At 40.2% G+C, this 25,555-nt stretch overlaps 2 protein-coding genes across 7 annotated transcripts; both read right to left on the bottom strand.

Annotated features, from left to right (window-relative positions):
- Window positions 1-596: 596 nt before the first annotated feature.
- LOC147798637 (insulin-like peptide IlO1_i1) lies at window positions 597-13,325 on the bottom strand. 6 transcript variants are annotated; one of them, XM_087139130.1, is made up of 4 exons: window positions 13,182-13,323; window positions 12,740-12,761; window positions 3,347-3,459; window positions 597-1,496 (listed from the first exon to the last, which is right to left on the bottom strand). In XM_087139130.1, exons 1-4 carry the CDS (start codon window positions 13,234-13,236, stop codon window positions 1,375-1,377), a joined length of 312 nt encoding a protein of 103 aa, XP_086995256.1. In that variant the 5' UTR covers window positions 13,237-13,323; the 3' UTR covers window positions 597-1,374. The 6 variants fall into 6 exon arrangements, with proteins under 6 accessions (XP_086995256.1, XP_086995259.1, XP_086995255.1 ...); XM_087139133.1 differs by lacking the exon at window positions 12,740-12,761 and adding an exon at window positions 5,025-5,043 and having other exon boundaries at window positions 13,182-13,313; XM_087139129.1 differs by lacking the exons at window positions 12,740-12,761; window positions 13,182-13,323 and adding exons at window positions 5,025-5,046; window positions 6,028-6,199.
- A 5,763-nt stretch (window positions 13,326-19,088) lies between these two features.
- Window positions 19,089-23,092, bottom strand: LOC110973684 (insulin-like peptide 02). The gene is made up of 4 exons (XM_022224683.2): window positions 22,959-23,092; window positions 21,421-21,472; window positions 20,245-20,333; window positions 19,089-19,786 (listed from the first exon to the last, which is right to left on the bottom strand). The coding sequence occupies exons 1-4, from the start codon at window positions 22,999-23,001 to the stop codon at window positions 19,665-19,667; spliced, it is 306 nt and encodes a 101-aa protein (XP_022080375.1). The 5' UTR covers window positions 23,002-23,092; the 3' UTR covers window positions 19,089-19,664.
- Window positions 23,093-25,555: the final 2,463 nt, after the last annotated feature.

Raw genomic sequence — 25,555 nt, 5'->3', positions numbered from 1 at the left:
AAGGCACGCCCTCTTTTGTTCCGCTCGGAGCTGATACTAAAGGTGACCTGGTTATGTTTAGGGCTATCGGAACAGGTCAAGTGCATTGTTGTTTCGTGGGAAAACATGCAGGATTTATTTATGGGCGGCGCGGGTGACGGAATTTGGTACCAACATCGCTTCTATTCTAATCTGAAGTTGTTGCTATTTAAGTCCGTTCCGGCTCTGAGTCACGGGAGAGATGTTGGACAAGAAGCTTCAAGTGGCACACTCATCCAAGCCTACGTATGACATTTTCGGGGGGGGGGCATACGGGGTATTTCGTCAAACTTAAAATTTAAATCATGCAATTATTTAGTCTGTGAAGTTTTTTTTCGTAAAAGGAATGGAATTTGAAAACTAGATTTATTGAGCTGTTATTTACTGAATAGATTAACAATTGGCAAGTCTTTCTTCTGTTTTTCTCCAAGTTTTATCAACTTTGTTAATAAAATGTCAAGTTTGTAATGAGAAAAATAAAAGATGTTAAAATCAGACTCTTATATTTCATACAGGTTATCATGCATTGTGTACTCAAACCACAAGTTTTTAAATCATCACACAGTTCAAGCATTGACTGCTTTGCAAGTAAGATTTAATCTTTCACCGAATACATTTGCCTTAATAACAAGACGTTCGGATTCAAAGCACAGTTTTGCTCTGAGAGAAAAAGAAAACAAAAATAGCTAGAAAGTCAAAACGTAGACGTAATCTGAAAATAGACCCATCAAAGTTAGTCTTGCTAATTTAAATTACCGTAACAGGGTCCATTGCTATGTCCAGAAGTGCTTCCTTTAAACCCGTAAAGGACTTGAACGAAGTTGTTTTAAATCCCTGAGTGTTCCTTAGTTTGTGGAGCCGATTTGTTACGGTCAATTTTACCGTTGGTCTGCACGTGAACATTGTGTGCATACAGACTGCCATTTCTGTACAACTCTACAGTAAATGCGTTTATGTAAGTCATCGTATGGAAGATCACTGGAAAGTGTGATTCCTGCTCCAAATCATCAATTAAAAAACTTTATAATACTAAAGGAATTTATTTAGATTAATCAAAGATATGAAAACAACGATTAAGTTGCATACGTGTTTTTGGATCGTAATGAATTTGATCGACCAGATATGAACCATCGAAAGTGCCCGAAAATTTAAATCCAGTTCAGGTGGAATTTTTAAATCGACTCGTCCATCTTTTTCAAGGTCATGATGCTGTAGTTTAGCTAAACCTAATGGCAGTTTGGAGAGCAAAGTGAATGAATGTGCAACTTTACTTTAAATTGACTTCAGTGAAGAAAACCACCACCATTTTTTTTGTGTCAGATAAAGAGGTCCGATTGGTTCGCGTTGATGTCTCCTTTAGCAGTGTTCTCTCACTTCTTCGAAAGAACATCCCTCACGGCAGCATTCCTCGTAAAGGCCTCGTTTTTGAACATTACCACTATCCAAGAACTTCTTTGCATCCTCTGATGCCAGAAACTCTGCAAGTGACGAAAAGACACAAACTACATGTTTATTTTGTTCTAATAAACAGTTTCCACAGTACACGTTGCACTTGATTATTTTCTGTTGGATTCTAAGAATTAACTCCAGTTTTAGACGAAAACTTGATAATTTCCTTTTGTGATGTGCTCATCTCCCTGGCCTCACAGTACATGTATTCAGAATTTATTATTATGTCGCTCTGTTTTGTGAGAAGCTGGGAGTGTATTAGACCTTTCTTGGCAACGAAATGTGATTTAAACGTGGGCTTTTGTGCCAAGAATATCTCAGAAATCAAGTGATCGTTCCACGAACTGCCACGCATCACTTGATCGAACTCCCGTGACTCAATTTCCTCACTTTTCCTCACCTAACTATTGTTTTGACCTGGAGTCCTGGATAAGCCCTTGTGGAATTATTTACACTGCCTGGGCCCAGCTGTAGTGCTATCAGGCCTTCGATGAGTGAGACATGGTGATTCAAGCATGTACATGTATAGCTGGGATTTCCCCTGTATTTTTGGTATTGGCGATGTATTTCCGTATTGTTGAATTCAGCGCCCCCGCTGCGGACCACTCCCCCAAAAGGAAACTTCCCCCACTAAACACACTGAGGAGTCTTTCTAGGAAGGCCTCCGTCTGATTTATTTTGAAAGAAACAGGAAAAAAAACACTGAATGGGGATTGTTTAATAAATCTTATACAATTTTGGCAGAACGTTCTGCATTAGTGTCAACAATTGACGTAGGTGTCTCCTCGGGATCACTGCACTGCAGACCACGCGCCCAGAAAGGACACTTCCCCAACAAAACATACTGAGAAGTCTTCCTAGGAAGGTTTCCATCTGATTTGCGCTGAAGAAAACTTAAGAAGACATTGAATAGGGATCGTTTTATCCACAAATAAATCAGAGACAATTTTAACACGCGGTGCTGCATTGGCCGTTATGTTGGACAAGGTGCCTCGTCGCAGAGCTGTAAAAATGAAAGTGTACAACTTTGGGGTATTTCTCCTTTTCCATGGCACCAAGGGCAGAACCAAGGGCCGTTACCTCCCACCTTTGAAAAGGTACTTAACCCCCCCCCTCCACCCACCCACCGACTTTACAGGCCTACCATCCGTTGGAGGTAATTGCAATTTCTTAACTGTATTCTTTTCAGTCTAATCCCCGGGATTTGCCCCCCCCCCCGCCAACACACACACTTTTAAAACGCTTCCGCCGCTGTTGCTCCATGGTGAAACATGACAAGATCTAGATATTGCAGACTTTGCAGACAGCTCACAGCTGAACCTAAGCATATGTTGGCAGAATAGAAAATATTCAGACAATTTCAAAAGTTGATTCATGAGCATTGATGGAACAAGAATCCCCAAGGAAACTGCTTTTGCCATAAAGCCTTACGGCTAAGGCCTACAAGCCTTGCAAGCCTTAAAATCAACCCTTCCGCCAAGCACAGCATTATATTCACAGCATCAAAGCAGGCAGAATGTTTTTTAATGGCCGCCATCACATCGTGTATGCAGTGTGGCGAGGGAGGTAACGTCCTACATATTATGTTAGTCAATTGATAAAGCTGTTGTTGCGGTCGCCATGACTTTTTCTTTCGTTTACCAGGATAGGTTTTGAGAAACAAGAGCTGTTGGTAATGGCGTGGAGGAGCAGTGTTTTGTTTTTATTCTCTTATTTAGTCTTTTGCGTGTTTTGGTAATAGCGTGGAAGAAAAGTGAATAAGACGATCTCAGTATTCACACAGTGACATTGGATCCGTCTGAAATCAGTTTGGTTAATGTTTGATGCTTGACAAAGGGTTTTAAAGGAGTACTTGAGAATTCATAATAGATTTTATTACCTGAATCCAGTTTAGCACCCGCTTGGTCGTGGGACAGTGTACACAATCTATTATGGCAAACCTGACTGTAGCGGTTACGAAGACTATCGCCGCAGTAGCGCGTCAAGACAGACCTGCACCCAAAAACCGAAATGGTTAGTATCTCACCTTCACTTAAAATGTAATCGGAAATGATGCTTACCAAGGTTCAGTGTAATGCTCTGTAAACGCGACACTTAACCGACCCGACCCAAAACAGACTTCGGGTCGGTTCAGTTTTGCTTTTGCCCTTACTGTTTGGGGTTCGGTTTTGTTCGGATAAGTCATCTCGGTAACCGAACAATAGCTGAACAAAAAAAGAGAAGCAGGAAGAGAAAAACAGAAACGAAACGCTTGACTTGAGTCCGGACAGCCCTTTCGTTGCCCATATGGCATAGAACCCTGGGTACTGAACCACAGACTTTCACTTCTAAACATCCAGTATATATGCCATAATTTTGGAAGTATTTTTCGCTTACCATTATACAGAATAATTATAATCCTATTCATGCTAACACAGGCTACCCAACAGAATCAAAACATTGTTGTTATCACACTACAACGGCTATTTGAAAACTGGTGGCTGTCTTACATCCCAACGCGAATATTATTTAAAATTGATCTATGTCATACGAATCTATTTGTATCTCTATCATTGGATAAACAGTTGGCTTAACCTAAATAACAAACTGTATCACTCTCTATTCTCTTGAATTTTTTAGTGAGACTCAGAAAATAGTTCTGTTTCATAAGTTTGGCGCCCATAGATCTGTAATTTCCTTCAGATGTCTCCTTCTCAGTAGCTGGCAAATATCAGTACGTATTTTCAGAAATCATCGAGGCTGGCAAAGCGTGCCCTCTCGAGATACATTACGTGCAAGTGTCTCACCGCCAGAAAACTGTTTTTCTCTTCGCCAGAAAAACATCGTAAACCTTTAAAAACCAGTTCCCTGACTTTTCAAAGATAATGTTTTATAATTTAGTGACCTTACAAGAAAGCATTTCTTCAAGCGGGACTGACTAATCATGTAGCACATTTCCTTCCCACAAAGAATCCAGTTGAAATGAAAATACTACACGGGCGTCTGTAGGCGCAGTGACTATATTATTCGCACCTTTTGTTTCTAGCAGTCATACGTGACTGGTAATAAATCAAGTTTGGCTACAAGGCAAAGAATTAGGCTTCTTAACTCTACAAAGCAAAGAGTCATTTCTCTTCTTAAGTTATTTCATTTCGTGACAATCTCTCAAAGGAAAGAGAGGAAAAAAATTGCGGGCAGGAGGAAATAGCCAAGTGCGTCCCCTCCCGATCTGCTAATGACAAGGTCAAATTAATAGTGCGAAGTAGAGCGCACAACGAAGGTAACAGCAGGGTTTGTTTGATCTTTTCTTTTGCTTTTGCCAAATTATGAATAGAAAACACTTCCTTAACAGGCCTTTACATGTTAAAAATTATACAAATTACTGCCCGCTTTTCGCTCACGCAGAGTGCAGTTTGTTTTTTTTAACTGTGTCGTTTAAGCAGTTACACTTAGCGCGGCTGCGTAAAACGTCATAATGCGCAGTGTGGTGACGTCATGACCACTAAAGGTGCCTTGTACGCTAAGTGTATGCCACTGGAACCTGTAACGGAAGTAAACTACAGTACAACTTCACTTACACTCTTCCTCCATCGTTGACTTCTTGGTTGTCGTGGACGTTGCCCATTGTGACGTCAGCAAGAACACCAATGAAAGAAAGCGAAAGATTCGACAACGTTACCAAAATACTTCATTTTTAGATCATGCTCAATTTCTTGTACCTGTTCAAATCTAAACACCCTGGACGCAAAATGATCCCAGCGTCATTACTCACGAACAAATCTGGATATGGGAGGGGAGCCAGGGCCTCCCCCACCCAGGACCCTAACAAATGTTGTGTTTAGATAACGGAAACCTTTTGGTCTATTTCATTTCGCTGCCCCCATAAATCGAATGGAGGTTAGGCATCACACATGAGAGTCTGTATATTGAACAAACAGACAAAAGATTTAGTTGAAATACCAACATAATAGCTTTGACATATGAAGAATTTAGACAAGTGTGTTATTTTCCAAAGGGTATAAATAATTTTAGCACAACTGTAACTAACAGGTGACCAGAAATTGTTGTTGTTTCAGATGGCCTCACCCGTGCCCCCTCAGGCTGGAGAACACTGAGGTTTTCCTCTGTGTACCAAACCAAGGCAGCCCGATGTGCCGTTAATACCCAGATTTGAAGGGAGAATTCCCAAGGCCCTGTACTGTATCGCGACGTGTCGGCTTGTTGGGAACGTAAAAGATTGCTCAATGTGTAACCCTCAACTAATTTGGTAATACCACTTTGTAAAATAGACGGAACAAAGACAGCGTTGTTGAGTTGTTCATTATACTGCAAGTGGTGACGTAATCGTGCTTTTGCAGGCCATTTAGCATGGGGCTAGTATTTTATGTTTATTCTAGGGGTATTTTTGAAAGGAAGACCTACCTCGATTACCAGTCTTATTTTAATGTCACTTGAGTCAGATCCTCTGATGAGGGTCAAGTCATTTATCCGGCGGGACTCGAGTCGCGTCGCCAAATATTGTGACTGGAGTTGGGCTCGATTTGAGTCATCGGGGGCTACACGAATTTAATATCAACTCACCTGCAATAGCGACTGCACAAGTGCAAAGCAACAACAACGCGATGAATCGGTTCATGATGCTGGTGGTGTTGATACAGTTGCAATTGCAAGCTGAGACGCAAATTATATATGCAGCAAAGATTGCACTAGAAACAGCAGTACACACGAAATCTCAGTATGCCAAAAGGAGGCAAAATCGTGCCTTTATAAGCGATTCGTGATAAATGCAAACTATAGTTTTACCACGGTCAAATAATATACCAGGTGAAATCCTTCTTACCCATTTCAGAACACTTCAACAATACTTTTTGTTCAGTTAATTTTCTCCAGTCCAATTATGCCTGTGGGCGTAACAGTTTTCTATTCTATTAACTCTGCAAATAATTACTAATCTAAAATCCACTCAGTGGCAAAAAGACTAATTAACACAGTTTGTGAAAAACATCGTTACCTTCTCCTTTTTCATTTAGTTTCTGGCTTTCGATTTCGGCTGTCATTGTTTTATTTTAACCTATCCCATTCACGGACCGTCTATGCCAAAACCGCCCCTGTGTCAAAAAAGTCTCGTGCATATGGCCTTGGGCGTGGTACAGGACGTGTCGCCTTCACCGATAAAAGTGCGGCGGGACACCAACACGTTATTAGTGTGCAGTAGAACAGAACGCATCATGAAATTTACAATAATTGGTTCAATTCAGCTAAAAGTAAACGAAGTTGCTAAAGTCCCAGACTCTCTACAAAGCAATTAGTTTCTGTAATGAAGTTCCGCATTTTTGCCAGAACTGCTGATCGCCTTTCGGGTTTATAGCATTTTGTAAATCTAAAATAACACAAAAGGCACGGAATGAAGAACTTCTTCAAATGCATTTCAGTGGGGTATTGTTGTTCGCAGTGGGTGACTTGCCAGTGGTGTAACTCAAGGGTAAAATTTTATAGGGGACACTCGGGGATGCACATATATATGGGGGGGGGGCTGACTGTGGTTTTTACATAGACTGTGTACATTTCAAATGGGGAGGGGCCTATGCCCCATGAATTTCCTCAGTAGTTCACGTTCCTCGTATCCCCCCCCCTAAAAAAGCCACTGTAACTTGCGTGTGTCAAGAGTCAAAATTAACTGAGAATATCAGTCATTTCATTTACACATTACACACCACATCAAACACATACATTTTGCGGTAATCCTCCATCAAGATGAAAACAAAACAACATGTCTAAATGGGCACTCTGTTTAAATTAACACTTTTGCTTAAGCTTGCTGACAATCAAGTCACCACACACTAATTCATATGCACGGCACAGGTATGCCACTGACATCGCTACGCGCGCAGGCCGGTGAAGACCCCGAAGAATGAGTAAGAAGGTTACTGATTCATCACAGGGGCAGTTTCGAGATTTTTTCAAGGGGGGGGGGGTTCAGGCGGAAGATTTTTTAATGTCTCATTTTGTCGATAAACGAAATTATAATAGAACACTACATGACATGCATTGGTAATGGTGCAATTACCTTTGTACAGTTAATTTATTTTTTACAATTTTCCTTTTCCTCTCACTTGTTGTTTTTTTTGTTTTTTTATTACAGGGACGAGGGTCTGACACCCCTCTCTCATCCACGCCCTCGTTAACTGTCGCTGCTGAGCTTAACCGGATTAATTTGCCCCTGAATCTACAGAAATGATTTAGGTCCGTATTTACACAATCGCACAATTCTTGGCCCACACTGTCCCTTCTTTTCGAGAGAATTTGTAGGGGTACTTTTTAATCGCCTCGGCCTGGCGGGAGAATTTTCCTTGAATTGGGACACTGTACCCGTAGTCAAGTATTTGGCCTTCCTTGCACCCTGAAAGGACTGTGGGGACGAGCCAAGCACGCGGAGTAGAATGGGCCATTGTGTGCCCCTCGATGATCAAGGTACTACCTCAACTTAACCCAGTACTATATCTGCCCCGAGCTGAAATTCACCCCCAATCGGCGAAAGAAGGACATGTGGTTACAAGTGGGTTCTTCCAGGAAATGACTAGATACTAACCTGTGAAACCTGGTCTGCTATTTTTCTCAAGACTCTTAGAGGGTTCATGCTTGGACTCTGTTTCTGCATCAATTGAAAAAGGAAATCCCAAACACAATGATAAAATTGGAAAATGAATAGCAGAAATGGGTCGGATTCGAACCAGGGTCTATAGATCTTTAGTTCAAATCACTACCAACTAAGCTATCGGAGCGACGTAATGAATTTGCGTTTTTGAAATATTATGTCTTAAATGGTGTATTGCATTGTCCCCTCTTCATTAATCATTAGTCACCCCAGCTACTGAAAAAAAGTAGTGCAGCAGGTTTCACGGGCTAGTATTAAGTCGCTTCCGTTCTTCCACGCGTTCTGCGTGTACGCAAAGACCATACACGCCAGAGTAAATTATTACTCGTACCCGTACCCAGCGTGCTCCACGTCAAACGCTCATATACTTGCGGGCCTAATGGCGTGTATGCGGTGATGACCCTAAAAGGCACGCCCTCTTTTGTTCCGCTCGGAGCCGATACTAAAGGTGACCTGGTTATGTTTAGGGCTATCGGAACAGGTCAAGTGCATTATTGTTTCGTGGGAAAACATGCAGGATTTATTTATGGGCGGCGCGGGTAACGGAATTTGGCACCAACATGGCTTCTATTCTAATCCGAAGTTGTTGCTATTTACGTCCGTTCCGGCTCTGAGTTACGGGAGAGATGTTGGACAAGAAGCTTCAAGTGGCACACTCATCCAAGCCTACGTATGACATTTGGGGGGGGGGGCATACGGGGTATTTCGTCAAACTTAAAATTTAGATCATGCAATTATTTTATCTGTGAAGTTTTTTTTTTCGTAAAAGGAATGGAATTTGAAAACTGGATTTATTGAGCTGTTATTTCCTGAATAGATTAACAATGGGCAAGTCTTTCTTCCGTTTTTCTCCAAGTTTTATCAACTTTGTTAATAAAATGTCAAGTTTATAATGAGAAAATTAAAAGATGTTAAAATCAGACGCTTATATTTCATACAGGTTATCATGCATTGTTTACTCAAACCACAAGTTTTTAAATCATCACACAGTTCAAGCATTGACTGCTTTGCAAGTAAGCTTTAATCTTTCACCGAGTATATTTGCCTTAATAACAAGACGTTCGGATTTAAAGCACAGTTTTGCTATGCTAGAAAAAGAAAACAAAAACAGCTAGAAAGTCAAAACGTAGACGTAATCTGAAAATAGACCCATCAAAGTTGGTCTTGCTAATGTAAATTACCGTAACAGAGTAAATTGCTATGTCCAGAAGTGCTTCGTTTAAACCCGTAAAGGACTTAAACGAAGTTATTTTAAATCCCTGAGTGTTCCTTAGTGTTTGGAGCCGATTTTATACTGTCAATTTTACCGTTGGCAGTCTGCATGTGAACATTGTGTGCATACAGACTGCCGTTTCTGTACAACTGTACAGTAAATGTGTTTATGTAATTCATTGTATGGAAAACACTGAAAAGTGTGATCCCAGCTCCAAATCGTCAACAATTAAAAAACTTTATAATGCTATTGGAATTTATTTAGATCAATCAAAGATATGAAAACAACGATTAAGTTGCATTCGTGTTTTTGTTTCGTAATGAATTTGATCGGCCAGATGTGAACCACCAAAATTTCCTGCAACTTTGATTCCAGTTCAGGTGGAATTTTTAAATCGACTCGTCCATCTTTTTCAAGGTCATGATGCTGTAGTTTAGCCAAACCTAATGGCAGTTTGGGGAGCAAAGTGAATGAATGTGCAACTTTACTTTAAATTTACTTTAGTGAAGAAAACCACCACCACTTATATCTCTCAGTTAAAGAAGTCCGATTGGTTCGCGTTGATGTCTCCTTTAGCAGTGCTCTCTAACTTCCTCAAAAGAACATCCCTCACGGCAGCACTCTTCGTAAAGGCCTCGTTTTTGCACATTACGACTATCCAAGAACTTCTTTGCGTCCTCTGATGCCAGAAACTCTGCAAGTGACGAAAAGACACAAAGTACATGTTTATTTTGTACTAATAAACAGTTTCCAGAGCACACGTTGCACTTAATTATTTTCTATTGGATTCTTAGAATTAAATGCAGGGTCAGACGAAAACTTAACAATTTCCTCATGTGATGTGTTTATCTCCCTGGCCCCAAAAGAACATGTACTGGTATTCAGAAAATTATTATTATATCGCTCTGTTTTGTTGGAAGCTGCAAATGTATTAGACCTGTCTTGGCAACAAAATTTGAGTTAAGCTGTAAAAAAAAATGAAAGAGTACAACTTTAGGGTATTTCCCCCTTCTCCATGGCACTGGCAGCGGACTGGAACCAGGGACCGTTGCCCCCCCCCACCTTTAAAAAGGTAGATATTTTGCCCTACCCTCCACTTTACAGGCCTACCAGCCATTGGAGGTATATTGCAACTTCTTAACTTTTCAGTCTAATGACCGGGGTTAGCCCCCTGCCCAACACGCACACTTTTAAAACCTTTCCGCCGCTGTTGCTCCTTGATGAAACCTGACTAGATCTAGATACTGCAGACTTTGCAGACAACTCACAGCTGACCCTAAGTATATGCTGGCAGAATACCAAAGATTCCGATAAATTTAAAGGTTGATGCATGAGCATTGATGGAACAAGAATCTCTAACGACTCGGGTTTTGCCCTAAAGCCTTACGGCTAAGGCCTAAGCCTTAAAACCAAGCCTTCCGCCTAGCACACCGTGATATTGAGAGCATCAAAGCGGGCAGAGTTTTTTCAATAGCCGCCATCACATGGTGTATGCCGTGGGAGGTAGCATCCTATATGTTAGTCAGTTGATACAGCTGTTACTCTCGTAGCTATGACTTTTTCTTCCGTTTATCGTGATAGGTTTTAAGAAACAAGAACTTTTGGTAATGGCATGGAGGAGCAGTGTTTCATTTTGTTTTCATTATTCTTTTGCGTGTTTTTGGTGATAGCATTGAAGAAAAAGTTAATCAGACGATCTAAATCCGTTTGGTCAGTGTTTGATGCTTGATAAAGGGTTTTAAAACAGTACTTGAGAATTCATAATAGATTTTATTACCTGAATCCAGTTCAGCACCCGCTTGGTCGTAGGACAGTGTACACAATCTATGATGGCAAACTTGACTGTAGCGGTTACGAAGACTATCGCCGCAGTAGCGTGCCAAGACAGACCTGCACCCCAAAAAAGGTCCATGTCTTACCTTTCCGTACAATGTCACCAGAAAATATGCTTACCAAGGTTCAGTGTAATGCTCTGTAAACGCGACACTAAACCGACCCGAAACCGGTTCGGTTTTGCTTTTGCCATTGCGGTTTGGGGGTTAGTTTGGTTCGGATAAGCCATCTCGGCAACCGAACAATAACTAAACTGAAAAAAAGGAAAAACAGAAAGGAAAAAACAGAAACAATACGAAACGCTTGAGTCCGGACAGCCCATTCGTTACTCATTTTGGTATAGAACCCTGGGTACTGAACCACAGACTTGCTCTTCTAAACATCAGGTATATGCCATAATTTTGGATGTATTTTCGCTATTAAACCATTATACCGAATAATTACAATCTTATTCATGCTAACACAGATTACCCGACGGAATTGAAACGTTATTATCACACTACAACGGCTATTTAAAAACTGGTGGCTGTCTATCGTCCCAAGGCAAATATATTTGAAATTGATCGAGATCATACGCATCCAGGTATATCTTAATTCATTGGATGAACATTTGGCTTAACCTAAATAACAAACTGTATCACTATCCATGCTCTTGAAGTTTTTATTGAGACTCAGAAAATGATTCTGGCTTCATAAGTTCGGCGCCCATAGATCGGTAATTTGTTCTAAACGTCTCCCTTCTCAGTAGCTGGCAAATATTAGTACGTATTTTCAGAAATCATCGGGGGTGGCAAAGCGTGCCCTCTCGAGATACGTGCAAGTGTCTCACACAAGGAAAACTGTTTTTCTCTACGCCGGAAAAATATCGTAAACCTCTCAAAAACGGTTCCCCTGACTTCTCAAATATAATGTTTTATAACTCTAGTGACCTTACAGGAAAGCATTTCCTCAAGCGGACTCAGACTGACCAATCATATAATAGTGCATTTCCTTCCCACAAAGAATCCATTTGAAATGAAAATACTGCATGGGCATCTGTAGGCGCACTGGCCATTTATTCGCACGTTTTGTTTCGAGCAGTCATAAAACGTGACTGGTAATAAATCAAGCTTGGCTACAAGGCAAAGAATTAGGTTTCTTAACTCTACAGAGCAAAGAGTCGTTTCTCTTTTTAAGTTATTTCATTCTGTGAAAATCTTTCAAAGGAAAAGGAGAAAAAATGCGAGGAGGAAACAGCCGAGTGCGCCCTCTCCTGGTCTGCTAATGACAAGGTCAACTAGTACGAAGTAATGCGCAACGTAGGTGACAGCAGGGCTTGTTTGCTCTTTTTCTGCGTTTTGTCAAATGATGAATAGAAAACACTTCCTTAAGAGGCCTATACATGTTAAAAAATTATACAAATTACTGTCTGCTTTTCACTCACATGGAGTGCAGCTTTTTTTATCTGTGTCGTTAAAGCAGTTACACTTAGCGTGCCTGCGTAAAACGTCACAATGCGCAGTATGGTGACGTCATGACCACTAAAGGAGCCTTGTACGCTAAGTGTATGCCACTGGAACCTGTAACGGAAGTAAAAGTACAACTTCACTTACACTCTTCCTCCATCGTTGACTTCTTGGTTGTCGTGGACGTTGCCCATTGTGACGTCAGCAAGAACACCAATGAAAGAAAGCGAAAGATTCGACAACGTTACCAAAAGACTGCGTTTAAAGATCATGCTCAATTTCCTTTTTACATCCGTTCAAATCTAAACAACCCGGTCATGAAATGATCCCACCGTCATTACTCACAAACAAATTCGGATATAACACAGAGATGTTGTGTTTAAATAACGAGAACTTTTTGGTCTTTTTTATTTCGCTGCCTCCATTAACCGAATGAAGTTTAGCTAACACACATGAGAGCTTGCGTATTGCAACAAATAGACAAAAGACAAAATAGTCGCCAAATATTGGGACTCGAGTCGAACTCGAGTTGAGTCATTGACTCGAGTCATTACAACTCTGGGGGCCACACGATTAAATATCAACTCACCCGCAATGGCGACTGCACAAGTGCAAAGCAACAACAACGCGATGAATCGGTTCATGATGCGGGTGGTGTTGAAACAGTTGCAGATGCAAGCTGATACGCAAATGGTATATGCAGCAAAGATTGCACTAGAAACAGTATGCCAAAAGGAGGCAAAATTGTGCCTTTATAAGCGATTTGGGCCAAATGCAAACTTTACCACGGTCAAGTTAATATACCAGGAAAAATCCTTCTTACCCATTTGAGAACACTTCAACAGTACTTTTTGTTCATTTTTTTCTGTATAATTTAGTCCAGTCCAATTTTGCCTGTGGGCGTAACTATTTTCTGTTATATTAACTCTGCAAATGATCACTAATTTAAAATCCACTCAGTGGCAAAAAGACTAATTAACACAGTTTTGTGAAAATTATCTTTAGTTACGTTTCCTTTTTTCATTTAATTTCTGGCTTTCGATTTCGGTTGTCATTGTTTAATTTTAACCAATCCATTTTTGCAGACAGTGACCGCACCTGTGTCAAAAAGTCTCGTGCATATGGCCTGTGGTGTGGTACAGGACATGTAGCCTTTACCGATAAAAGTGCTGCGCGACACCAACACGTTAATAAATGCGTAGTAGAGTAGAACGCATCATGAACTTGACAATAATTGGATCAATTCTACCAAAAGTAAACGAAGTTGCTAAAGTCCTGGACTTTCTACAAAGTAATTAGTTTAGTTTTGGTTATGAAGTTCCGCATTTTTGCCAGAACTGCTGATTGTATTTCGGGTTTTTAGCATTTATAAATCTAAAATAACACAAATGGCATGGAATATAGAACTTCTTTAAACGTATTTCAGTGGGCAGTGTTGTTCACAGTGGGTGCCTTGCCAGTGGTGTAACTCAATGGTGAAATTTTTGAAAAATGTATTTTAGGGGGGACTTACTGTCATTTTTACGTAGAGTGTGTACATTTCAAATTTCAAAATGGAGAGGGGTTCTGTGCGCCACGAATTTCCCCAAAAGTGCACATTTCTCGTACTGCCCCCCGTGTAAAAACGCCACTGCAACTCGCGTGTGTCAAGAGTCAAAATAACCTGGGAGTAAGCATTACATCGAACACGTGCATTTTGTGGTGAAAGCAATTAGAGCAAACAGCACTCTGTTAAAACAAACATAAAGTTTGTTTTTTGGTTTTTTGTTTAAGCTTGCTGACAATCATGTCACAACACGCTAATACACACGCACAGCACAGGGATGCTACTATCGTCGCTGCGCACGTAGCCCTAATACTGATTTTCGTCCGCGTGAAGGCCGGTGAAGACCCTGAGAAGTTTACTGATTAATTACAGGGGCGGATCCGGGATTTTTTCAAGGAGGGGTGTTCAGGCCGAAGATTTTCTTAATATCTCATTTTTGTCGATAAACGGAAATGATAATGAAAATTACATGACATGCATTGGTTACGGTGCAATTACCTTTGTACACTTTATTTATTTTTTACAATTTTCTTTTCCTCTCACTTTTTTTTGTGTGTTTTTTTTATCAGAGGGACGAGGGTTTGACCCCCCCATCCACGCCCTCATTAACTGTCGCTGCTGAGCTTAACCGGATTAATTTTCATCCAACCGCCAAATCGAATTGAAAAATGCTTCTGTTACGAGCGGTTTGACCAACATTTGCTTGCTGCATGATATGCCAAACAGTGAATTGTATAGTCACCGCCAAGTCTTGTGCGTGATCCAGTGGAAAGCAACTTCTTCATTATTCTTGAAAATGTATCATAAGAGGGTTCCACTTTTTGTCTTAACTTCAGTGGAAGTGTGATGTTGAGTTGTACATTTTGTTACATTTGATAATTTTGATAGTATCAAGTTGGTGTTAGTTTTGATTAAAAACATTATATTTAGTTTCAAACGCACACAGCAATTTTGTCGAGAATCCACAATTTCCATGTTTCGTTATACAATGCACAACACATTTCAAGTTTTTTATTCATACATTATTCTTTAAGACACTGTACCGGAGATGAATATTGACATCCACGAAAATGTGTGTCTTTATCAGGTGAGGGGGCCCCAGCGAGTAGCCATTCCCACGACCCGCTACCAGAGGAAAAGGGAAGGAAGGGTGTGAAAAATGACGCCCCATAGCTACGCTTCAGCACAAAGAACAGATAGCTACACACGTACATGCTGCTTTTCCCATAGGCTTCGAGGTATGATAAAATAAATACAAAATGTTTTAACTATTTTTGGTGGATACTCGATTAGCCTCCCAACGAGGTACAGGAAGTTTACAAACTTGTTCTCTGAGGAACCCTTCGGCCTAGTGTTCTATAGTTCAAAGTTAATTTGACTTGACATTCTCTGAAAATGGTAACACTATGAGTAAGAAATCTTATGAATGAAATCAATTAACAATCTCATTCCTCACAACTTCTTTTTAAAAACTGTTAATCGTAAGTGCAATGAACAATTATTACCTGCCAGAGGTGTAATCTTTCATATTGAACACTGCTATTTCAATTGTAAAATTTGGCAAGGTTTGAAATGATTTCGGCCAAAACTGACTAGTTCTTTTGATGGTATTTTTTCAATCGCGCTGATACTAGTAAGTATCACACTTGTTAGTCTACTAGTGCCTCCATAGCAAATGGTATTCCATGCGCTTGTTTTCAGAAGAAATCATTGCCATTACTTGATATTTCTGATTTACGACGCTTGTGAGTTTTGTTTCAAGGCGCAATATATATCTTTGTATCCATGAACACAAAAAGTACCACCTCCCGTATATCCCGATCATTTTGTTGCCCCATGAACGCTAGAGTTTGAAGTCAGTCCAACGTGCTCGACACTAGAAGCATAGTCATACTCTGCATGTTAAGTTGTACGCAAGCATTATAGTGTACAGACATGTTCAACCACCCAACTTAAACCATGAAGGGGGAGGGAAAAGGAGGAAAGGCGATGAACAATACCGTAATAGCTATGCTATTCACAATGGACAGATGGCTGCACACGTACATGCTGCTTTTTTTTTTTTTGCTGAAACTAGTTCTGGGGCGGTATCTGCTCAGGCGTATCGTCATGGTTTGAGGTTAAGTTGACATGAAGTGGTAATCCTTCATGATGCCAACCAAAAAAGGGAAATTAATCAACGAAGACACTCCCAAAAGCTTCTGCATTGAGAAACTTTTAATGCAAATTTATGAGCCAATAATTACCTGCCATCGGAGTACAACCTGAGCGTTGAAATACACGTGTTATTAAAAGCTGGGAAGTAATGGAAGGGAAGTAATGACTTCTTTCTTTTGCTGGTATTTTTAACCGTACTATTTAACGTTGGTAATTATCGCAGTTTCAGATCTGCAACTAATTGCTAAAGTAAGATAGGAACTGACCAATTCAGCAACCTATAGCTAGCAAACAGAGACAAGTGAGCCGCCCTTGGTTAATTAGTACCAGTCAAAGGCACTAGTGGGATCAGTATACTTGATATAGTAAAACAGCTGTTTGCATTCAGCACGTTTCAGTGCATAGCGGTGTCAGAGTTTCAATTTTAGGGACACATCTAATGTTGACCAGAATCACCTAAGTTAAGATATCAAAAATATCAATATTAAAAAAATGTAAACAGTAACGTCAGTTGACATTTATGTTCATTTTTTGTTAACTATTTCTGGGACGCACTTCTAGATAGACTTGAGGAAAGTACTATTAAACATACTTTTTCAAGTCAACAGGCCAACAGAGATTACACACGATGGGTGAAGTATATCAGCAGAGGTTTCACAAAGAGATGGAATTTGACCAATGGGAGGTGAACAGTGATTATGAGAAAATCGACTCTGAAATGAAAAGATTTTGACTATTTTAGAGCATGTTGAATACTTTTTGATACAGTTAGTAAGCTGAGATCTCCAACTTCACAAATGTACCAATTACAGAATGATAGAACAATTAATTACGGATTAATGTCCATGGAAATTGTCTGTTCGTGATGTAAAAACACAGAATCCTACTTTCCCATGTGCGTTGCTTTGCCGGGGCAATTTGCTTACATTAACTGTAACACACAAAATCCGTTTGTTCCTGAAGATCAAAAGCCAGTGCTAGTGTTGTTTCGCTTATGCAATTTGCTGATATCCTTAACACCCCAAATTTAATTGTTAGAGAAAACTCAAAAGCCCACCAGCACGTTGTTTTGCGGGGCAATTTGCCTATTATCCATAGTACACTGAATTCTTCAGTATTTGAAAGATCAAACTCCAACGCGCGTGTTGTCTCGCTTTGGCAAATTGCCCATACCCGTTACACTCGAATTTCGTCTCTTCGTGGAAAAAGAAAAAGTCAAAATACAGCGCCGTTTGTCCATGACGCACTAAATCGGTCGGAGACTCCACGGAACGCATGCCAAATCTCGCGGTATTTTTCTTGAAGTGTTACACACAGTAGTGCGAATAGCGAACCCAGCATAAAACACGTTATTAGATTAGCCGTATTATCGCCTTCTATAAATTACAGGTTGTGCTTAGTAAAGTCATACATTGCTTAAAAAAATGTATTATACAATTGACACACAGAGTGCACTGATGAGACGTGACGTGACACTCATCTGAATAAATAATGTCCGAAATACAAAAATGCTTCATGCATGAGCGTAGAAGACTACAGACTGAACCACCTGAGCGCAAAGCGAGTGGGAGTTAACAAACTGCGTTATCTAATAAGATGTCGCCTTCTTCTGAGACCAGGTTTGCTTATAGCGTACTAAAAGAATAGGTCCGACATCTCTAGCTTTATTACGATCTCTATACAGGCGATTCATAATACAATGTGCCACCAAGAGGTTTCCACAAAGAGGACATTGAAGTTAATGGTCGACAAAATATGGTCGATAAGCTGCAATTTGCATTTCGGCGAATTCCACTAGACAATTTAAGGAAATGTTTGACTTACAGTGGCATTTATTACCCCGCAAAACCGCCATCTTGATTAATTGCAAATACTCCCGAATATTCTGACCAGACAAGCAAACACCGGGAACAATTCAAGTTCCCCGCGCTCAGCGCAGATGGCGAATATAACTTTGTCGACTCTTTCCCTACAACGCACTGCGAAGAAGGCCTTTCGGTGGCGCACTACACTGTGAATCGACTGTGTTTATTCTTTATCTGGCCTGAAGTCACCAAGAGATATTGGCTGAGGGCGCCAGCACGAGCCCACTGTAGAGCAGAAGCGGTCGATTCCCTGCTGGTGGGCCGTGAGACCCGTTGTCATACAAGGCGATTTTGTTTTCCGTGGTAGCTAGCGAATGTGTATGGAGTGATAAAGTGCTGATCCAATAAGGTTTCTTCCTCATGATGTCTCGCGAATGGAGTGGTAAGAAGACGTCAAGTTAGTGAAAAGTTCCACGTATATCCGGCCTAGCGCTCAAGAAACCCAAGAAAAGGTGTCCACGAATCAACACTGTAAGCTTGGTGTGAAGAACCTGTCACGGTACTCGGTTTGCGTTGAATTATGTCGCACACTAGGCACTGGCGGCAACGTCATCCAGAGCCTCGATATGATATGAAGAGGGCATGGAGGAGAGTTGGAGTTGAGAAGTTCATCAAGCACTTATTTTCTCCTAAAAAATACATATCATTGTCCACGAGACACGGGCAGTTCAAGAATAAAGATTTGGGGTTGCATCCTCAAAAATCAGCTTTGTGGACCTATAATTAACCTGATCAGATACAAATATGGTGGACTTTAATTTTCTTTTTTCCATATATACGCTTTGACAACTTTAGTTATAAATTGTTTAGAATGGAACGCAGAAAATAAAATGTTGTCCCCGGCAGACAATCTTGCATATCAGTTTGAAGTTCAACATTGTCCGAGAGCTTTAAGGTTTTAAAATCATCACACAGATTACAACTTGACTTGTTTGCAATTAAATTTTTATTAATCTTTCGTGCAGATTCAAATCATAGTTGTGTTGATAAAGATAAAACAGAAAGAAAAGGGCCAATAGCCGAAAGGGTGAGATAATCTTAAGATAGGCCCATCACAGTTGGCCTTGATAATTTGAACTAGGGCATATATCCCAAGAGAGGAATTGCAAATACATGTAATGCATAAGCAGGGATGTGGCACGGTAAATGGTTTTGGGGTTTATCACATTCTTTAGTGCTATTTAAGTTACATAATTTGCTTTGAGACGGCGCTTTGGCAGCAGAATCGACTCCCAAAAAATGGAGGTAGAAAGGTTTTGGTGCTAATATTTTATGAAATATCACTTTCTTTCTTACTTAACTATTATGAAGTATTATTTGTAAAAACAAAATCCGTCGGGGAGCAAGTTGCCCCCCCCCTGCTGGACACGCCACTCATCAAACAGCATTTTATATTTGATTTCAGTTATATAAGCCACCACCAATTTGAGAGGGAAAACGTTATTTGTTGTAAAGCTGAATGTGCCGATGCAAGGAGATAGCTGGGTCCGCCTGGATGTCTCCCTTAGCAGATTTCATAAATTTCCTCATCGGAGCATCCCTCAGAGCAGCATTCCTCGTTAAGGTTACGCTTTCCGATGCCACGTCCGAACAAGAATGTGTTGGCGTCCTTTGAATCCAGAAACTCTGCAGTACAAGTGACGAGAAAACAAAAGTGACATGTTGATTTTGTTTTCACCAAAAATGGATTTGTCTTTTTGTGTTTCACGACGAGCCCTACGTCGAAAACATCGATTCTCCAAAAAACAAAACAAAACAAAAAACAACAGAGCGAAGGGAAACGAAAGAGCCCTTTCAGTGACCAAAACGTCACTTTGCAGCCTCCTTCTTCTGCATGACGTGCACAGTCTATCGATGGAGAAATATCGGTACATACATCGAGGGAATCCTGAAATTGGATTAATTTGGCATTAGTTTTTTAGTATTTGCTCAACAAAAGATTAGTGAGACACAGTTGCGTAGCCAAGCTCTTTCAGAGGGTCAAGAGGAGTGTTGACATGGGGGGTGGCAGTTTACCTTTGCCCCTCTTAGCTACGCCACTGGTGAGAGACAGCATTTCAATTAATTTTTTTTTACTTCAATACCTTGGTTGGAGACTCCACGGAACGCCTGGCAAATCTCGCGGTATTTTTCTTGGAGAGTTGCGCCACAGTAGTGCGGATGACCGCGGAACCTGCAAAAAGTGTCCAAGATAGTCATTATATGACCCTCTATAATCGCAGGTTGTGTTTACCAGTGTCATACATTACTAAAAAAATGTATTAAACTTTTGACAAAATACCAGCCAACACCAGCCTGAACAATGACATGTCAATGACTTCTTATATGCTACATTGCACTCGGGTTATGAGGTGGCAGCACAGCATCGAAATGCGTTTAAATCAAAGGAACGAGGTTATTAGCTCCACTGTGGGATAGTTGTTTCAATGAATTTCAATCTAGACCATTAAAATAACTTAATCTGTTTGCCCAAAGTACGGTAGATGTAAATATCGGCTGCTTTCTCCAATCTATTTTGGTGTAATACACAAGTTTTTTCTTTTAGTGAAATATGATATGAACAGAAATTTTTCAAGGGAGACTTCATTTTGTTGAAACATTTTTCAGATGGATTAAATTACAAAACTGCCATAAATGAGCAGTGAGTGTACGTTTACTTCCTGTCAAGGCCGGAAAAGTCAATGTGAAGGGCGAGGACACGCTCTTCAGTATACTTCCCAGTGGAAAAATCAATTGCCCAAAATACCGAAGTAATTTGTTTTTTAAATTTACACTTGTCCAAAAATATTTACGATTGAACACATTTCCAACGGTTTTCTATTTTTCTTGCCGAAAATCCTCTGGATCACCAATTGCAACAGGCCTACAGCCAAATTGACGATCCTGTTTGTTTCGCTCAGGCTGAAATCATCTTGTACATGTATGTAGAGTAATAAAGTCAAAAATAAGCCATTTGACAGTGGCCTGAGAACATGGGTAGGGAAAATGCATCCAAAATGGCGAGGCTCTGAAGTTAACATAATTATTAATATTTTGTGGATTTTGACAAATTGTAGACAACGGTATTTACCATACTTTTGAAGACGATATTTTTGGGATAATAAATCTGCTTGGGTTATAATCAGATTCCAAAGCCCCATTACGGTCTTGTACATAGTTGTTTAAATCCATAAAGCCAATGTTTGTTGTCTTATTAAAATGTATTGTGACGGTACAAATGTCTAATTATTCCAAGTAAACTTCAAGACAGTTTTACTTACACTCTCCCTCCCTCTTTGACAGCCGCGTCTGGGTGCCCATTGATTTGTTGAACTATAAAGAAAACAACCGAAAAAGTAATAATAAGAGAGAAAACAAACTAACAGAGGTCAAAGTCACATACAAATCAATTTAATGGGTCAACATGTTTGATTTGTTGGATTACAAACCCAGGACACCAAATAAATATCGCAAATTTTCTCTTTTTCCCGATAGGGGGCCTATAGGATTTTATTATTCTGGTGAAACTGTTTCCGTTTTCCTCTGACAAATTATTTCGAGTGAACTGAATTCAAAACCAGACCAACACGTTTAATCTGTTGATCCTGGACATTTTAGTTGCGTGTGAAAAACTCCCCGACTCTTTTCAAATTTCACACCATGTTCCTCGCATCAGTTTCATTAATAACTGAATTTTCAATTGCAACTGAGAGCAAGGAAGACAAATAGTGGCGATTTTGAAAAACATTGCATTTACTGCAGGGAGGTAAAGAACCATGTTTCAACATTTTTAAATTTAGCGGGCTTTTCGTGGGCCCTCAAAGTTACGTTCCTCTTTATGTGCATGGGTAATTTCCATATTCTTGTAGGACAGTCTCCGGTTTCTTGAGCTTGGGCGATGGCTGGTCCATGTAGCTCAAATCCCGTTATGGACCGCTGCGTTATTGTGTGGCTAGAACTTGATATTGCGAACTTATCAAAACAATTTCTCTGACCCAAAGGCTTTTGCAAAAATTGCAGTGCGAGAACTGGCGGGGAGGAGTTTTACATTCTGAACTTCGGCACAGCATTATATCAGCACTGTATAACGTGGGGCGACATTTAACATGCTTTGTCGCCATGGCATGGATTTCATAAGATGGTTTGTATAGCTCTGAATGAAAAATCAGGGTCTTTTTAAATCAGAAATGCAGGAGGGTGGGTGAATGGGTTTGTAAAACAGTTTTTAAAAATTAAACTTTTTACACTGAAAATGTTAATGGCCCGTGAAATGTATTTTTATGATAAAACTTGGAGTTATTCCAATAAGCGGAGGGCATTGCTGAATGTAATGTTTAGCAACTAAAATCCCCGGCAGCATACGTGTCTTCGGGTTTGCCCTGGTGTGTCACTAATATGGTAGACTGCCGCCTTGGTTTTACGTAGGCCTATGATGATATGCACATCAATAACAGAAAAAGAGCACCAATCCTCTCCTCAGTTGTATCCGGGTTCGTCTTTAAAGGGAGGAAGCTCTCATGTGACCGGCTCGCTGCGGCGTTTTGAGTCTCAGATCGTTTAGGCATTGTATGTATCGAACAGAAGGTTCGCCTGTTCACGAGGAGTACCCACGAGGAGGGTGGCCCACAGCCTTTCAGGTGTATGGGCTACACAATGTATTTCGTACGTGCAGGTGAATATGGAAGGAAATTACGACATCGTCCTCGCTCGTTCGCTCAGGGATCAATTACACAGCTTTGGTCAAGGCCAACATTCAAAAGACAATGAATGAATAACCACGAGACAATACCAATAGAGGCAATACACGAAATCAACTCACCTGCAATGGCGCAAAGTAGCAGCAGAACGATGAATCGATTCATGATGATGGTGGTGACTGCAAAATGTTGCACTGACGGTATTAACAGCAAAGGTTGGACTAGAAGAAAGAGTACACACCAAGCCTGAATATGCCAAAATGTGCCAAGATCATGTCCTTATAAGCATTTTGGGCCCAATCCGAAGTTACTGTAGTCGAAATTATTCTACCAGGAGAAATCCCTCTAGCTTGCCAGTTTGAAAAACTCAGACACTTGAATGAAATTTTGTCCAACTGCGTCACTTTAATTAGAACTATGTCGGATGACGCCTGCGGCTTTAAGTATTTTTTGTTTTGATAATTCTGCCAATGATCACAAACTTGAACTCCACGAACTCTAGGTAAAACAAAGGGATAAATTTACACAGTTTCGTAAAAGCGCTTAAAGAAGCATTCCTCAATTTTTCCATTTTATTTTCAACTTTCGAGTACTGCTACATGTGTGCCGTTAAGCAATTGAACCCTTAACCAACATTTGATTTTAATCAATGCAAGTCAAGTACGTTCTACACCGACACGGAGCTTACCAATGTAAAAAATACCAGCAAAAAAAAAACTGTGTCACCCACTTGAAAGGAATTCGGTAAACATAGTTAGGCTACTGTGTTATTAAGTTTGTTCAAAATAATTACATTTTACTGGTGCAGTTGCGCATTTTGCCCGTTGATTGTAATCCGAATCCGGGTTAACAATTTTTTAATGTAAAAAATGTATAAGCTCTACTTCAAGTCAGAATCCTACAGTCTCGTGAAGACGGACAGAGTACACTGTTCGAAACGTCGAGTTATTCCCCGATTCTTCTCAGACTCAAGAAAGAGATTGTATCCGCAATCGTTTTACTCATATATTTTTTCACTTCTTATCCTTCGAAAGCAAAAGCTTGCCCTCAATCACGGCGTATAGCAACAGTGTCTTTAGTATGGAGAATTGAAAGTGTTGTGTTCGCGTGAATTAAAGAACTCAAGAGTACCAGATTTGAAACAAATTTCACTCGCAAAAAGCTTATTGGTTGCGCTCGACTAGTTGGAGCCAACGACTATTCGTTATAATTATTTGCTTTGCACTTTTGCATGAGGGCCAGTTTTCAGTTGGAGGGACTCTTGAATGCGTTTTTTGTTTCATGTCTGGTTTCCACAGCAAGTGTTCCATTTTCACTTTACATGTACTGTGTAGGGTGTACTATCTGCATGGTTTAGATCACACAGCATCCAGCGTAATGTTCATTGTTATTAGGCGTATAGAACAGTGGTGCTATGGTATCTATCGCTTCTTTACTTTTCACCTTCCTTTTTCCACTGTTCATCTCGTGTTAAAAGTCACAAGTTAGCTTGCTACTATAACTGTATTTTTGTGCTAGCCTGTCAAAGATTCATTTCCCCCTTACTTTCTGCTAATTGAGGAGGAAATAATTAAATCCAATCTGTGTTTAGAAAATGCATTTGTGTCCTTTGATGTTTGCTTATTATGTAATTATACAATTGCCAGGAAAAAATCCTTAAACTAAAACTTCAATAAAACCTGACAACAAAAAACGTCCAGATGCATAACTTAATTCAAACTGGTTCATGGTATGTAGTTTTTGACAAGTGTTGTGCCCCTACGATGACGTCACGGGAATTGTGAATTTTAATATATGCGAGATTGGACTGACGTGAAGTTTAAAGGGCAGAGCGTGAACTAAAGAGGATACATGCGCATGGTCTGAATTTATACCTATGCCTGGGGCCCGTTAGACGTAAAATAAGTCGTTAGTCGTGTTTTGTCCTTGATCTTTAGTCGAAATCCATTGATAGGGCTTTAGTTTGAAACAAGTCAAATTTATGGTGAGTTGCGACTTAATATTGAACGACGTGACAAATACGCTCACCCAGTTTATATACGCGTGCAGCGTTATACATATGGAATGTTTTCTGTGATGACATCCAATGTCACAAAGCAATGGAAACGAGAGGATTCATTGAATAGTTAAAAGGGGATTTCTTTTCACTTTTCACTTTCTTTTCTCTGCTTTGGTATTTCTGCCCGCGAGGTCATTACTTTTTGTGATCCCATGGGATTTTTACCATAAGACAGGCCATAATCAGGAGGTATCATAGAAATGTAGCGGATCAGCCCCACGTGAGTTGGACGGTAGGAGGAGGAACGAGCACTTGGAGAACACGTGAACAAAAAATGATGTCTAACACCAGAACTACAATCTATTAAATATGAGAACAGTTCGTGCAGTGTAAGTTCTAGACGGCACCTTAAATAATAATACAAATTACAATGGACGGCCAAAGGCTAATACTAACAGGGCACATGGCTAGCTGACCAATAAAGTATGGCACGTAATACAGAAAACAGTTACCACATTGGGCCCTGTAAATCGTACAATTTCTCCTACAGAAGATCGTGCACATTCTACAATCTAGGTTCGATACCCCAAAGCCAAGAGACCAAACCTCGTGCACAAAAAGCGCCTTAAAAGTATGAACTTTATGTTAATTACCTCCATGACGTGTATTGCAGGGATATGGGCGCCCTTACTCCGGTATGGTTCCTTACAGAAATATCTC

The sequence above is a fragment of the Acanthaster planci genome, linkage group LG07, assembly GCF_054643075.1.
Source record: "Acanthaster planci isolate LZ-2023a linkage group LG07, COTS_SCS, whole genome shotgun sequence".
Classification (NCBI taxonomy): domain Eukaryota; kingdom Metazoa; phylum Echinodermata; class Asteroidea; order Valvatida; family Acanthasteridae; genus Acanthaster; species Acanthaster planci.
Note: the sequence above shows the minus strand (reverse complement) of the source record. Positions and strands in the feature narration are given on the sequence as shown.